Raw genomic sequence first — 15,681 nt, 5'->3', positions numbered from 1 at the left:
AGCCTGCACAGCTGGCTAAAAGGGCTTGTGAGTTTCCACACTAGCCAATATTTCCCAAAACCTTATGGAAAGAAATTTCTAAATATCCTGGCAGGGCGCAGCAGCTTATAGAAGCACTGTTAGTGAGAATGCAAAATGCCAGCTTTTTAGTTCCAGAGACTGAAAGAACAAGATGTTATAACAATTTTGTGAAGCAGTTTGGTGTGCACAGATTTTTGGAGTCAGCCAGCAGCCCTCATGGGGATTAAATGGCAAGTCATGGTCTCCGCTGCCCAGAGTTTCTGTTTTAAGAGTGTTTATAATTTTGGATGTCAGGAGTTAGTCAACCGATGTGATCAACAAGATCACTTTTTCAGTTTGGAGGGCATACAAAGCATTCAAAAGTGGTCTCCCGAACACGAACGTGGAATTCTGCTGCTTAGATATTTTCATGTTTCCCTCAATAGGTGTTAGGGTTTTGTGAGTATGAACTTAGTTGGAAAATGACTCATAGCAGAACATGAAGTCATTAATTAGCTGGAGGTGGTGTTTAATGAATGAAAAAGACTTGACAGTGTTTAATTAAAATAAAGAAATTATATTTGTTTCCGTAGAAAATGAATTTTGGCGTTTTTTGTGTGACTTTTTCATCGGTGCCTGTATTCCCATTTTGTTGTTGTCGAGATTGTTGGTGGAATTTGTTAGGGACCAGTTGGAAGCAGTGCATGAGCTGTTAGCTATGTACATATCACAGACAAATGGTCAGATCTCAGAATCTTGCTGAGAGTAGTTAAATAGTTGCAGGAATTTTAATCATTGAATTTAGAGTAAGGAGAAGTTTTAACCCTTCAAACTCTTTGAATCCTTCAATTATGCAATTTATGCACCCTAAAAAAATGAGTAGAAGCAGCTGGGTTTCTAATATCCATGTTTTTATTTATTTATGCAAACTTCACGTAACAAGTGTAGTGGCGTAAACATCTGAGTGAACCACATGACCCAATGCCATTGTCAGATTTCCATCAGTTTACTGCTCCCAACATTCTTTCACCTGATCTGGGATGACAAAGTTTCAGCAACTAACATGCCACTGTAGAGCCTCCAACAAGCCTACTCATGGTACAGTAGCTTGCGAAGGTGCAAAGAGTTTGGCAAGCTATGAACAGTGCTAAATCTTGGCAGAGCACGCTCACAGTGGTCTCCACTCAGACTTGAGCACTTCTGAATCTCAGATCCTTAGAGCCTCATAACCAATTTGCTCGGTGATCACTTGCCAGTAGAGTCTTGATATCTCCATTCAGTGTCATGATTTAGCTAGCTGTTAGTCAGCCAGTCTTTCTTTCACTCATAATACATTTAGTCCAGTGGGTAGCAGACTCTGACTCACTTTGCTTCCGAAGTGTGATTATTAAGCAGGACTTTCTTTGATTGTATAGGCAAAAGAAGGTACATAGAAAAACTTTCACCTTTTTGCATACAGAAAGCATTGTACAGAATAACTCTGAAGTCAATGAAAGACCTCTGGAATGGGGCTTTACTGTAGAAACCGTCACTTCATTTCAATACATAATTTTTCGGTGCACAAAACAACTTGATGAGCACCCAGTCATGATAAAACTGTACGCTACCCTTAATTTCAGCAAAGGGCCTGTGTCTTACATCACCTTAATGGATTTAAACTCTAACGTGTTAATGGTGAAGGGAAGGCTGATGGTTTCACTGATGTATGAAATAATATAAAAAAAGTTAATGGTGAGCTACGAAAGGTGCTGAGAGAGGCATTGATTTTCAATATATACATTCTTTCAGAATATATTAAAGCAAATTTTACCTGATAAAAGTCGGGAAATTAAACATTTATCACACAGTAGAGGAAAAAAGTAAGATACTAGTATCATCAATATTTTCATCTTTTACCACTGCACTAAATTACTAGTGCAAAGTGTTAGCATTTTTAGAGGGACAGAGAGCAATGAAACTGAAAAGTCCTGTGCTTGTTAAAGTGCAGCTAATGAAGCCTACTCTTTCAAGTAATGTGCAGCAAACCATGTTTGCACATAAGTCAAAATTAATTATATTATTGTCTCTATAGTAATTAACTGCCCATCCTCATCACTCAAAACTAAGCTGGGAACATAAAGCAGAAAGCATAAAAATGAAAGCCTTCTGCCTTTTCAACTCTAGTTTTATCTGGTGAATCTAATGATACTTTTACCTGTGTAATTAAGACTTTCTGGAAGAAAAAGATGAGAAACTGCACCACTAAGACTGTTCTCACATTGCTGTGAAACATCATGAGAGTCAGGATACACAAACAGAAACTGAAACTCATGACACATTAAACACCACTGCACTTATGTTTGCAAGAAGTGAATTTGAAACTCATTGATTTCACTCTGTTGAGCAGTTACATCCTTTATTCTAAGGATAACTATACTGAGAATAAGGTCAAAAGAGAGGTTGCTGTGTTATCCCCCGAGGTTACAGACATTCATACAGCAGCTAGAAAAATTCTTGTCCCAGAAAAGATAACTCTTTGTTCATACTGCTTGCCTCTGCAAGAGGCACTGACCTTCCACAAACTTCATAATACAACCCTTCTGACTGTTTTCACTGCTGTAAAAATTTGACACATTCATGCTTTACTTCTCCAAGGTGCCAAGTTGTAGAGTCTCATAGAGCCTTAGGTGCTCTGTATCCTCAACATTCGCTGGTACAAACATTTAAACACTAGTACAGGGTCATCCTTCACCATAGACGTCTGTTCCTCAGTCCCTGTAGATTCTCCTCATGGGGAAGTCGGTGATACATTGTATTCCACTGTACACTTCTTACTCTGGATACATTTCCCAGATTAGTCCTCTAAAGGAAGCTGCCAAGAAGAATGATCAGCACAGAAAATTGGTTGCTGTACAACAAACTGACCATTTTTAATACAGAGATAGCATCTAGGAGTGGGTGGATCACATTACAAATGTGGCTCACCATACCATCTCAGAGTCCTCCATTTATCTTAGCAGATAGCCTTTCTCATGGTAGAGCAGTAGGTATTACTTTGTAATCTCAATCAGTCATGCAGCTCTGTGATGGTTTGGATGCTGACCAGCTGCTGAAAATATGTCTTTTCAAGTTACAAAAGGAACAAACAGTTGTCACTATGAGAGAACTTAAGTGTGCAAGAGAGATCAGTCAAAGGCATTTTCTGTGAATACTACATCCCAACACCTTTTATCTTTTCAACATTTTGCTCCACCAACAGTTTTAAAGCAATAACTTTCAGAATTGGTTACCATTCTCCAAGTGGTGCATACAAAAACTGCGGAGTAATGCTGCAGTTCTGTACAAAATTTTGTTTACCTATGAAGTATAGTTTACGAATGGTGTGCAAATCAGTTTTTGCAATATGCATTATTGGACTGTGAAATTCCACACTTACTGAGCAAAGTGGATAAACGATGATGTTGATGTGTCAATGTGTGGTGTGGGTTTCTCAAAAATTGCATAATTGTTTCCTGTTTTACTGATGAGACCCTAAATAGTAACATGTATCTACACTTCATAACAGATGTGCTCCCACGGTTATTGAAATACATCCTGTTGGACATAAAGCAATCCATGTGGTACCATGATGGATATCCCAACCATTCTGCACAGGTAATTACAGACTTTCTTAATAGGACATTTGGAGATAATTCAATTGGTCATTTTGGAAACACAAGACAGCCAGTACGATTGTCGGTCTAACAGCTCTTGACTATTGTCTGTGGGGAAAATTAAAACAATGAGTTTACAAGGAAACACCAATAACTACAGGGCTGGAAGACATTAAAACCACAGTAGTAACTGTAGATTTCAGAATAAAAAATAATTCCTTAAATATAAAAACTGACAAATAAACAGGACTAGGATAAGATGCACAAGTACTGAAGTTATATCTACATTTTTCAGACCACTGTGTAGTGTACAGGAGAGAGACGTTATCGTACCTCATGTCATGCTAGCGCTAAGTTTGAGGTGCTTTTTAATTTTCTTCAACTCCATTCTCCTAATTCCTGTTTTTCATGATGAAGATTTTTTTAAGTATTTCAAAAGCTATAGATTTAATGGTGTTTGTTTAATCTGTATGCCAGTCAGCTCTGAACAAGCGATTTCTATGTTGCCAGCTGCTGAGCAGATGCATTTGTTCTGTTTTAAATTTTGATAATGCTAATTTTCAAACTCTATTCCATATTAACTTCTGTTCTTTACTAGACAAATTCTTGAAGACTTTACCTTCCTTACCTTTTAGAAATGGATTCTTTGTCTCCTTCCCTTCTCCATCTGATTGTATTCCACTTCTGGCTTCTACAAAAATCTCCTTTAGGAACTTCCATTACAAAGTAAATAGATGTGTAATTTACATTTTTTTCTTTAAAAATTGAAACATTAACACAGAAAGTAGCCATTATCCAGTTGTGTGAGAGATAGAAATATAGAAACTGAGTAGTTGTTGCATTTTGTTTCATCAGAGTTTTCTTTTTTATTAGCTGAAGGAAATGCCCAGAAAAAGTCAGCTGTGCGTGGGAAGATTGAAAGTTATATGCAGCGTGCAGAGAAACTGAAAAAACATATAGAAACACAGAAAGATGCTGGTAGTTTCCATGAACAAGTTGTGATTGACAATGATTCAAGAGGTCATAGTTACAAAAGTGTCTTTGGCCGTTTCCTTGATGCAGATGTTACAGGAGTCAGAGTAGAGGATCCTTATATTAGAACATTTCATCAGGTATGTTTTTTTGTCATTATAATTCTAAGGTAATTATGAAAAGGATAGACTGCTGTCACCATAAAGATGACATATTGATTTGCAGCCAGGTACAGCAAAAATACTATTACACTGTGAGCTTTCAGCCAAAGCATTCATAAAAAAAAGAAAGGAAAACAAACACACATGCACACAAGCAGGCACACATGATGACTATCTTTGTGGGCTCTGGCCAGACTACAACTGTTGTGTTGAATGAAAGCAACAATCTGGAGTGGGGCAGGGAAGGGGAGAGATAGCAGTACATGAGTGAGGAGGAGAGAAGAGAACTACCCAGCAGAGCATGCAAGTCATAGAAGATGGCAGGACAATGCTGCCAAGTGCAGCATTGGATGGCTTCGGGGGAAGGGATAGGGGGGGGGGGGGGGGTGAAAAAGGAGAGGAGCAAGGAAGGGAAAAGACTGGTGGGTGCATTGGTAGAGAGTGGTGCACAATAAGGGAGAGGGGACATGAATTGGGAGGATGTTATAGTATAAAAGGGTCAGAAACTGTTGGGTGGAAGGCGTGGGGACAGTAGGTTATCATAGGTTGAAACCAGAATAATTTTGGAAGCAGAGAATGTGTTGTAAGGCTAACTTCCATCCATCCACATAGTTCAGAAAAGTTGGTGGTGGAGGGGAGGATCCAGATGGCCTGTGTTGTGAATCAGCAATTGAAATCAAGTGTATTATGTTCAGTTGCGTGTTTTGCTACTGGGTAATCCCTTTGTTCATGGCCATAGTTTGGTGGTGACCATTCATCCTGGTGGACAGCAAGTTGGTAACTGTACCAATATGAAAAGCTGTGAAGTGATCGCAGTGATGCTGGTATATGATGTGGCTGGTTTCACAGGTGGCCCAGCATTGATGGGTTTGGATAAGCTTGTGGTAAGACTGGAATAGGAAGTGCTGGGTGGGTGGTTTGGGCAGGTCTTGCACCTCAGTCTTCTACAGGGATATGGTCCCTGTGACAAATGGCTGGGATTTGGAGTGGCTTAGGCATGCACATAATATTGTGGAGGTTATGTGAGTGACAGAACACCACCTTAGGAGGGGTGGGAAGTTGCTTAGGTAAGATATCCCTCATGTCAGAGCATAATGATAGATAAGGCTCTGATGAAGGATTTGGTTCAGTTGTTCTGGTCCACAGTGGTGTTGGGTGATGAAGGGGTCCCTCTTTTGTAGCTGGTTCTTGGTGGTGTTGGGTGGATTGGAAGTGTGTGCAGATATGGCATGGGAAAGCTATTTGCGAAGTAGGTCTGAGGAATAGTGCAAGAGAGTCCTTGTCACTGCAGAGACACTCTCCCATAGTGGCCAGGCTATGAAGGAGGGATTTTTTTGGTGTGGAAGGGATGGCGACTGGTAAAACACAGGTACTGTTGGTGGTTTGTTGGTTTAATGTGGACAGAGATGTGGAAGGAGACATTAGAAAGGAGGAGGTCAATGTCTAGGAAAATGACATGCTAGGTTGAAGAGGACCAGATGAAGTGGATGGGAGAGAAGGCATTGAGATTATGAAGGAATGGTTTGGGGGTTGGGAGACTAGGAAAGTTTCCTCTTGATGGCCTGTAAACAGGTTGGCATGGGAGGTTGCCATAGGGGTGCCTATAGCTGTGCCACAGATTTATTTGTGTACCTTTTCTTCAAAGGAGAAGTAACTATGTTGTTCAACAATTTACTGCTGATATTACAGATGCCTGTAGAGTACAACCATTGATTTTTTGCAAGTATACATTGTTGTAGTATTTAATTGTATTATTGTATGTTGTTGTTATATTTTGGAGAAATTCTTTGTGTGTCCATATTTTTAGTTCATTTGATTCCACAGGCTTCAATTTTTAATATTTAAGGCTAAGATGTGGACTCTGACCACAATCTATTAGTTATGAACTGTAGATTAAAACTGAAGAAACTGCAAAAAGGTGGGAATTTAAGGAGATGGGACCTGGATAAACTGAAAGAACCAGAGGTTGTACAGAGTTTCAGGGAGAGCATAAGGGAACAACTGACAGGAATGGGGGAAAGAAATACAGTAGAAGAAGAATGGGTAGCTTTGAGGGATGAAATAGTGAAGGCAGCAGAGGATCAAATTGGTAAAAAGATGACGGCTAGTAGAACCCCTTGTGTAACAGAAGAAATATTGAATTTAATTGATGAAAGGAGAAAATATAAAGATGCAGTAAATGAAGTAGGCAAAAAGTAATACAAACGTCTCAAAAATGAGATCGACAGGAAGTGCAAAATGGCTAAGCAGGGATGGCTAGAGGACAAATGTAAGGATGTAGAAGCTTACCTCACTAGGGGTAAGATAGATACTGCGATAGGAAAATTAAAGAGACCTATGGAGAAAGGAGAACCACTTGCATGAATATCAAGAGCTTTGATGGAAACCCAGTTCTAAGCAAAGAAGGGAAAGCAGAAAGGTGGAAGGTGTGTATAGAGGGTCTATACAAGGGCGATGTACTTGAGGACAATATTATGGAAATGGAAGAGGATGTAGATGAAGATGAAATTGGAGATATGATACTGCGTGAAGAGTTTGACAGAGCACTGAAAGACCTGAGTCAAAACAAGGCCCCCGGAGTAGACAACATTCCATTAGAACTACTGACAGCCTTGGGAGAGCCAGTCCTGACAAAACTCTACCATCTGGTGAGCAAGATGTATGAGACAGGCGAAATACCCTCAGACTTCAAGAAGAATATAATAATTCCAATTCCAAAGAAACCAGGTGTTAACAGATGTGAAAATTACCAAACTATCAGTTTAATAAGTCACAGCTGCAAAATACTAACGCGAATTCTTTACAGACGAATGGAAAAAACTGATAGAAGCCGACCTCGGGGAAGATCAGATTGGATTCCGTAGAAATGTTGGAACACGTGAGGCAATACTGACCCTACGACTTATCTTAGAAGAAAGATTAAGGAAAGTCAAACCTACGTTTCTAGCATTTGTAGACTTGGAGAAAGCTTTTGACAATGTTGATTGGAATACTCTCTTTCAAATTCTGAAGGTGGCAGGGGTAAAATACAGGGAGCGAAAGGCTATTTACAATTTGTACAGAAAGCAGATGGCAGTTATAAGAGTCGAGGGGCATGAAAGGGAAGCAGTGGTTGGGAAGGGAGTGAGACAGGGTTGCAGCCTATCCCCAATGTTATTCAATCTGTATATTGAGCAAGCAATAAAGGAAACAAAAGAAAAGTTCGAAGTAGGAATTAAAATCCATGGAGAAGTAATAAAAACTTTGAGGTTTGCCGATGACATTGTAATTCTGTCAGAGACAGCAAAGGACTTGGAAGAGCAGTTGAACAGAATGGACAGTGTCTTGAAAGGAGGGTATAAGATGAACATCAACAAAAGCAAAACTAGGATAATGGAATGTAGTCAAATTAAGTTGGGTGATGCTGAGGTAATTAGATTAGGATATGAGACACTTAAAGTAGTAAAGGAGTTTTGCTATTTGGGGAGCAAAATAGCTGATGATGGTCGAAGTAGAGAGGATATAAAATGTAGACTGGTAATGGCAAGGAAAGCGTTTCTGAAGAAGAAAACTTTGTTAACATCGCGTGTAGATTTAAGTGTCAGGAAGTCGTTTCTGAAAGTATTTGTATGGAGTGTAGCCATGTATGGAAGTGAAACATGGACAATAAATAGTTTAGACAATAAGAGAATAGAAGCTTTCGAAATGTGGTGCTACAGAAGAATGCTGAAGATTAGATGGGTAGATCACATAACTAATGAGGAAGTATTGAATAGAATTGGGGAGAAGAGGAGCTTGTGGCACAACTTGACTAGAAGAAGGGATCGGTGGGTAGGACATGTTCTGAGACATCGAGGGATCACCATTTTAGGATTGGAGGGCAGCGTGGAGGGTAAAAATCGTAGAGGGAGACCAAGAGATGAATACGCTAAGCAGATTCAGAAGGATGTAGGCTGCAGTAGGTACTGGGAGATGGAGAAGCTTGCACAGGATAGAGTAGCATGGAGAGCTGCATCAAACCAGTCTCAGGACTGAAGACCACAATAACAACAAGGCTAAGACCTGCTCCTCACTTAAATACTGTTGAACCATTAAAGGTTATATTGTCAGCTGCAGTCTAAACAATGCCAGAAAACTATCATTAGGAAATGTGGGTACTTTCTTATGACACCAGTAGCTGATACTGTGGCATAAATGAAATGGTGTTTGTGAGTTGTTATAAAATTAAGGATCTAAGAATTACTGTAACTGAAATTTTGTGATAGCATAGCAAAGTTTATAACAATAATAAATATTGCAGAACTCCAAAATTGAGTGCAAGACAGAGTTGTATTACCACAGTTTTCTCTTTACTAAGACTAACCAGTGTACAACACTGCCTTAGTCACTGTCCCACCATATTCTATTGAGACTGGTATTGTTGTATCACTTGATGACACCATAGGGAATGCTTGTCATGTGTACTGAAAGTGACTATCTATGCAGTACAAATGAAATGAAACGTGTGACTAGGGCATGCTGTCAAGGAGACTTGTCACCTGGTGCAAGTCTTTTTAATTGATGCCACTTCAGCGACTTGAATGTCGATGAGAATTAAGTGACGATGAAAACAACACAAACATCCAGTCCCTGAGCAGAGAAAATCTCTGACCCAGCCAAAAATCTAATTCGGGCCTCTCGCATGGCATTATGATGTGCTGACCACTCAGCTATGGAGGTGGACAATGCAGTACAAATCCTAAATTACTACTAGATGGTTTAATGCTCACCATTTGGCATGGAGGGAGGGGTGGGGAGGAAGACGGATAGCAGGGTGGACTTGGGGGATACAAAAGTGCTACTTGTGGAAGGATACAGGGATGAGGGGGAAAGAGCATAGGGCAGCTAGGTACAGGTGGGAGGTTAGACAGAGGGTGGATGGGGTGGGGGCAGTGGAAAAGGAGAGAAATAAAAAGACTGTGGGCATGTTGGTGGAATAGAGGGCTGTGTAGTGCAGGAGTAGGGACAGGGAAGCGGCAGGTGGGTGAATGACAATGACTAACAAAGGTTGAGGCCAGGAAGGCTACAGGAATGTTGGATATATTGCAGGGAGAGTTCCCACCTGTGCAATTCAGAAAAGCTGGTGTTGGTAGGAAGGATCCAGATGGATAGCTCGTGAAGCAGTCATTAAAACGAAGAATGTTGTGTTGTGCAGTGTGCTCACCAACTGGTTGGTCACAGTTTGTTGGTGGCCATTCAGGCAGATAGACAGTTTGTTGGTTGTTATGCCCATGTAGAGTTCAAAACAGTGGTTGCAACTTAGCTTGTATACCACGTGTCTACTTTCACAGGTAGCCCGGCGTTTGATGCGGTAAGTGATGCTTGTGACTGGACTGGAGTAGGCCATGGTGGGAGGATGCATGGGACAGGTCTTGCATCTAATTCTGTTACACGGATGTGAACTGTGGGCCAAGGGGTTGAGAGCAGGAGTTGTGTAGGAATGGGAGAGGATATTGTGTAAGTTTGGTGTGCCGCAGGATACCATTGTGTGAAGAGTGGGAAGGATAGGGGATATGACATTCCTCATTTCAGGGCATGACGAGAGGTAGAAAAAACCTTGCATAAAATATGATTCAGTTGCTCCAGTCCCGGCTGGATGTTACTGAGGCACAAGGGGAATGATCCTCTGTGGTTGGATGGTGGGACTTTGGGAGGTGGGGGGGGGAGGGGGGTAATAGGAGAGATAAGGCATGGGAGATCTGTTTCTGTACAAGGTTGGGAGGGTAATTACAGTTTGTGAAGATGTCAATGAGACCCATGGTATATTTCGAGATGGACTGCTTGTCTCACAGATGTAATGGTCATTGGTAGCTGGACTGTATGGAAGGGGCTCTTGGTGGCAGCTGTCGAAATGGAGGTATTGCTGGTTGTTTCTAGGTTTGATTTGAACAGAGGTACTGATGTAGCCATATTTGAGGTGGAAGTCAACAACACGGAACGTGGCTTGTTGGGTTGAGGAAGACCTGGTGAAGTGAATGGGGGCGAAGTTGTTGAGGTTCTGGAGGAATGTGGATGGGGTGTCCCCAGCCTCAATCCACATCGTAAAGATGTCATCAATGAATCTGAACCAGTTGAGGTTTTGGGATTCTGGCTGCTTAGAAAGTATTCCTCTAGATGGCCCATGAATAGATTGGCATAGGCTAGCACCATGTGGGTGCCCATTGCCGTACCTCAGATTGAAATGTGCAGGTGGGAATTTCCCTGCAATATACCCATATTCCCGTAACCATCCTGTCCTCAACTTTCATTAGTCATTACCCGTCTCCTTTCTATCCTCTTCCCTGTTCCCATTCCAGCAGTACACAGCCCTCTACTCCACCAATGGACTCACAGTCTTTTTTCTTCTCTCCTTTTCCGCTGCCTCCCCTTCCCTCTCCCCCCTCCCCCTCCACTCTCTGTTAACCTCCTGACTGCAGCTAGTTGTTCTACCCTCTCTCCATCTCATCCCTGTATCCTCCCACAAGCACCCCTGCCCTGCTATCCTTCCACCTCTCTGCCCCAGCCTCCTCCTTCCCCCCCCCCCCCCCAAAAAAAAAAACCCACACACACACACACACACACACACACACACACACACACACACACACACACACACACACACACTGATTGCTTCTCCCATCAAGTGCAGCTGCTCACAGTCTGGCCAAAGAAAGTGGTCATGTGTGTGTGTGTGTGTGTGTGTGTGTGTGTAATTCAGATGAAGGCCTTTTTGACTGAAAGCTTACTCATTTGACAGTGTTTTTGGTGTGCCCATCTGCGGCTCAGTACCTTCACTATACAGTGAGTAACAATCCATACTTTTCATAATGTTGTCTTAGTTTTATTTTGAACACTGGTAGTGCTTTTACATTTTTTTAAAAACTGCCTGGTTATCTACTGTGTAATAATCAACTGGCTGTATCAGAATATTTATCAGCCAATTTTAGTGGGGCACTCCTGATAGGGTAATCAACTTCAACTCCTGTGCTGTAATTATGCAGCTCTCTGTTTACACAATGAGAGTGTCATACATCACATACTACTATTAACAATACTGTCACAAATCTCTCTTAAAAGGTATACTGTATTTCTACTATTACTTCAAAAATTGTTTAAAAAGGCTTATTTCATGCAGATTATACTAACTTCATTTCCATTGTCCGCCCCGATAGCTGAGTGGTCAACGTGACAGATTGCCCGGCTGGGTCAGGGATTTTCTCCACTCAGGGACTGGGTGTTGTTCTGTCTTCATCATCATTTCATCCCCATCTGGCACACAGGTCACCCAATGTGGCGTCGAATGTAATAAGACCTCCACCAAGGCAGCCAGACCTGCCCCACAATGGGCCTCCCGGCCCATGACGCCAAACGCTCATTTTCATTTTTCCATTTCCGTGTATAACTAACATAATTAACAAATATTTCCTTGTTCTCTTAGAAATTTGTACATATTTTTGAATACTAATTAGCTAGGCCCTATTATTTTGAAGGAACTGTAACCAGTATTATTACATTTTCAAATAAACAATGAAATTTTTATATTAAAATACCTTCCAAACAGTTTGTACGTGTAAATGTAAATTGCAGAAAGTAAAAAAAAATAGCATTTACTTAATCTGTAAGTTATACCAAACCAAGCAGAAAAGCTTTACATTGCTACATTTCAGCTTCTGTTATTCATTTCATAAGAAAATCATTGGGTGATCATATGATGTAAGATAAGACTGTGCTGAACATATGATGGCAACAGATTTCCTACATAAGTATCAAGTATTGTGAACTGCTTGCTGCAGCACTGAGCACATAATTCAGTTGTTCTGCACACAAATTAGATAAAGGAAGATAATGATTGTTTTGTAAATAAATGCACAAAACATATTGCTTGTTGGTTTTTGTTTTGGCATCTTCAGCCAGTGTATGTTTAATGTCTTTTGCCAGCATGTTTTTGTGGCAAAACATCAAAAAAATTATTAATCAGACAGCAGCCAAAGATCCTGAGACAAAAGACAAAAGGTAATTTGTCAGAAAGTACCCACAACAGCCTCAATGATTGTGTAAACATTTCAAAGTTGAAGAACTGTACTGAGCAATGCTGCAAGGTAAAAGACCTCCACAACATACATTAGCCTACAATATTGTACCTGCCAGTGCAAGAACAAAAACTCATTTGCAGTGGTTTTAGTCAAGTGCCGGACTGGAAGAAGACCCTAGTTGTTTCTGTTAAAAAATATTGTCAGCTTCCAAGCAGTGCCCTCAGTTACAACCCCAAAATGTCTCAAAACTGCACCCTCAAGTCCTGGGAAGGATAACATAGCAAAGATCATAGTGGTGGTAATAACAACAAGGTGTTGTTTCTCAGTTAGCTAAGAAACTGTAGACATGGCATTCCACCTTTCCCCCATCTCCCTCCCCACCACCACTCCTGTTGACATGTTTGTGATATACTTACATAAAAACTTAAATCCTAACATAAAGCTTCAATAATGTGTTCATGGTCTATTTATTTATTCTGGCTATGAAATGGTAGCAAGAGCCTGTGTAAAACTGACTGTTCAATGTCTAAATTATCGTCATACTTGATAGCAACTAGACTTTAAGCCTCTCTGATAGCATATCTTCCATAGTTATAGTTACATGGTACCAGCTACCATAGACTCTCATTTTGAAGCTAGAACATATGATTTTCAGGTTCAGACTTCAGTGACAAAAAGTCCCAGTGGAATCTGCACATTAAATACCCTACTGAAAGCTGTAAAAAGTCAATTTATATATCTTTATCAATGGGCATTCTAACGCTCCTGATCTCATTGAATCATGAATATTGAATTTATATAGAATTTAACTGTTGCTACTGTTTAATCAAAAATGATGTTTATTATATACAATTATTCAAGAGGAGGAAGCAAAACTTTAGCTATATTTATCTTTATGTATTGCCTTCAGTGGTTGTTGATAGCTGTTGCATTATTTTCAGAAAAATTCTGCATTTTAATTATTTTGAATATAACATGCGGATAAGATGTTTCTTAAATTGAACCCAACATCCAGTGTTAATCACTCAACTGCTTATTTACATATAACATTTTAAACATATATTTCCACTCTGCCTGTGCAGACACAATTTGACACATTGCTAGCCATAATGCATCTCTCTTCGATGCCAAAACTGTTGTACAACAACATCCCCTGCCAAAAGAGAATAAAGACAGAGACATATTTTACAGAGAAAGAAAATACAAAACAATGATGGACATAAGCAAATAGTAAACATTGTAATTATTGCAACAATATATGATTATGAAAATTAATTTTGTGAAATGAAATTATTATTTTGAAACATTTTTCATTTGTATTTCAGTTAGAAAAGGTAAGTAAAAAACTTACTGATAGCTGCAGCATGATCATTTGCATGATTGTTAATTATGAAATCTATACTCCAAAAGTAAATCTATAATCTCAATTTTTTGTATGAAAATGATAAAATAAGGCTGTTGATACTGTACTTGGACACAAAATGAAGAGGTTATCCACTGAAATGAACTCCTGTACCTTAAACATATTAGAATGTCAACTGGGAAGGAGACTAGATAGTTGGACTCCTAGTATACTTTATTATGTCCCATGCATCCTCCTCCCACCACCAACTCCAGTCCTGTCACAAACATCCCCCATCCCTTCAAAGGCAGAGCTACCTGTGCAACCAGTCATGTGATCTAAAAGCTAAGCTACAAGCACTGTGCTGCATTCTACATTGGCATGTCAACCAACAAGCTGTCTGTCCACATGAGTGGCCACCGACAAACTGTGGCTGAGAAACAACTGGACCACTCAGTTGCTGAGCACACCACGCAACACAATGTCCCTCATTTCAATGACTGCTTCTCAGCCTATGCCATCTGGATCCTTCCTACAAACTCCAACTTTTCTGAGTTGCGTAGATGGGAACTCTCCCTGCAATATGTCCTACGTTCCCGTAACCCTCCTGGTCTCAACCTTCATTAGTCATTGTCCTTACCCATCTAGCTCCTTCTATGTTGCCATTCCAAGCACCCAATGTTTTTACTTCTCTCCTTTTCTGCTAACCCCACCCCCCACTCTCTCTCTCTCTCTCTCTCTCTCTCTCTCTCTTTCTCTCCCCTGCCCTCCGTCTAACCTCCCAACCACACCTAGCTGCCCCCCTTTCCACCTCATCCCTGCATGATCCCAGCAGCACTTTACCATCTCCCACCCCTAATCTGCTGTCCCTCCCCCTCCCCGCCCCAGTCTCCTCCTTATCCCCACCCGGTTGCCTCTCCCAAAATACCCTGCTGCTTGCAGTCTGGTTCCAGCTGCCATAGACTGTGTGTGTGTGTGTGTGTGTGTGTGTGTGTGTGTGTGTGTGTGTGTGTGTGTGTTGTCTAATTTTGACAAAAGCTTGTTGGCTGAAAGCTAATTGTGTGACAGTCTTTTTGTTGTGTATTTCTGCAAATCAGAATCTCTGCTGTTTAGTGAGTCGCAAATATTCATTATATTGTTATTATGTCCCATTTCAGTTAATCATTTCTGTACTTTGGTTTTGCTTCTGATTTTATTGGATTGGAAAGCAGCAATATGATACACTTGTAATTCACCTTGGTGAATTGGTCTCTGTATCAACAAATGCCTTGCTGGTAAAGATGAACAAGTCCGACTACAGATACGACATCAATATCTCAGTGTAAAATAATTATTAAAATCCACCCACTTTGCAGACAATAAGTTCTTAGCAAATATTCAACAGTTAATATGTGTAAATTTTACCCTTAATTATTGAGGGAAGAGACATATTTTGTACCTCTCCACCCACTCACTGGCATGGTGGAGTTTGTGAATATGCGACCTTATATTACCAAAACAGATATGCCCAGAGAGCGCACCACTTTCATGCTGGTTATCAATAC

The 15,681-nt window shown here is 40.5% G+C and overlaps 1 protein-coding gene across 6 annotated transcripts in view; it reads left to right on the top strand.

Moving 5' to 3' along the window:
- Positions 1-15,681, top strand: part of LOC124805212 (MIT domain-containing protein 1-like) — a 115,282-nt gene that overhangs the window by 39,637 nt on the left and 59,964 nt on the right. For all 6 annotated transcript variants that reach the window (XM_047265715.1, XM_047265712.1, XM_047265711.1 and 3 more), the window contains one exon: positions 4,506-4,744. In XM_047265715.1, the coding sequence (XP_047121671.1) occupies positions 4,506-4,744 (239 nt within the window). The remainder of the gene's footprint in view (positions 1-4,505; positions 4,745-15,681) is intronic.

Source organism: Schistocerca piceifrons, chromosome 7 (assembly GCF_021461385.2).
Source record: "Schistocerca piceifrons isolate TAMUIC-IGC-003096 chromosome 7, iqSchPice1.1, whole genome shotgun sequence".
Taxonomy (NCBI): domain Eukaryota; kingdom Metazoa; phylum Arthropoda; class Insecta; order Orthoptera; family Acrididae; genus Schistocerca; species Schistocerca piceifrons.
This window is presented reverse-complemented; position numbering and strand designations above follow the sequence as displayed.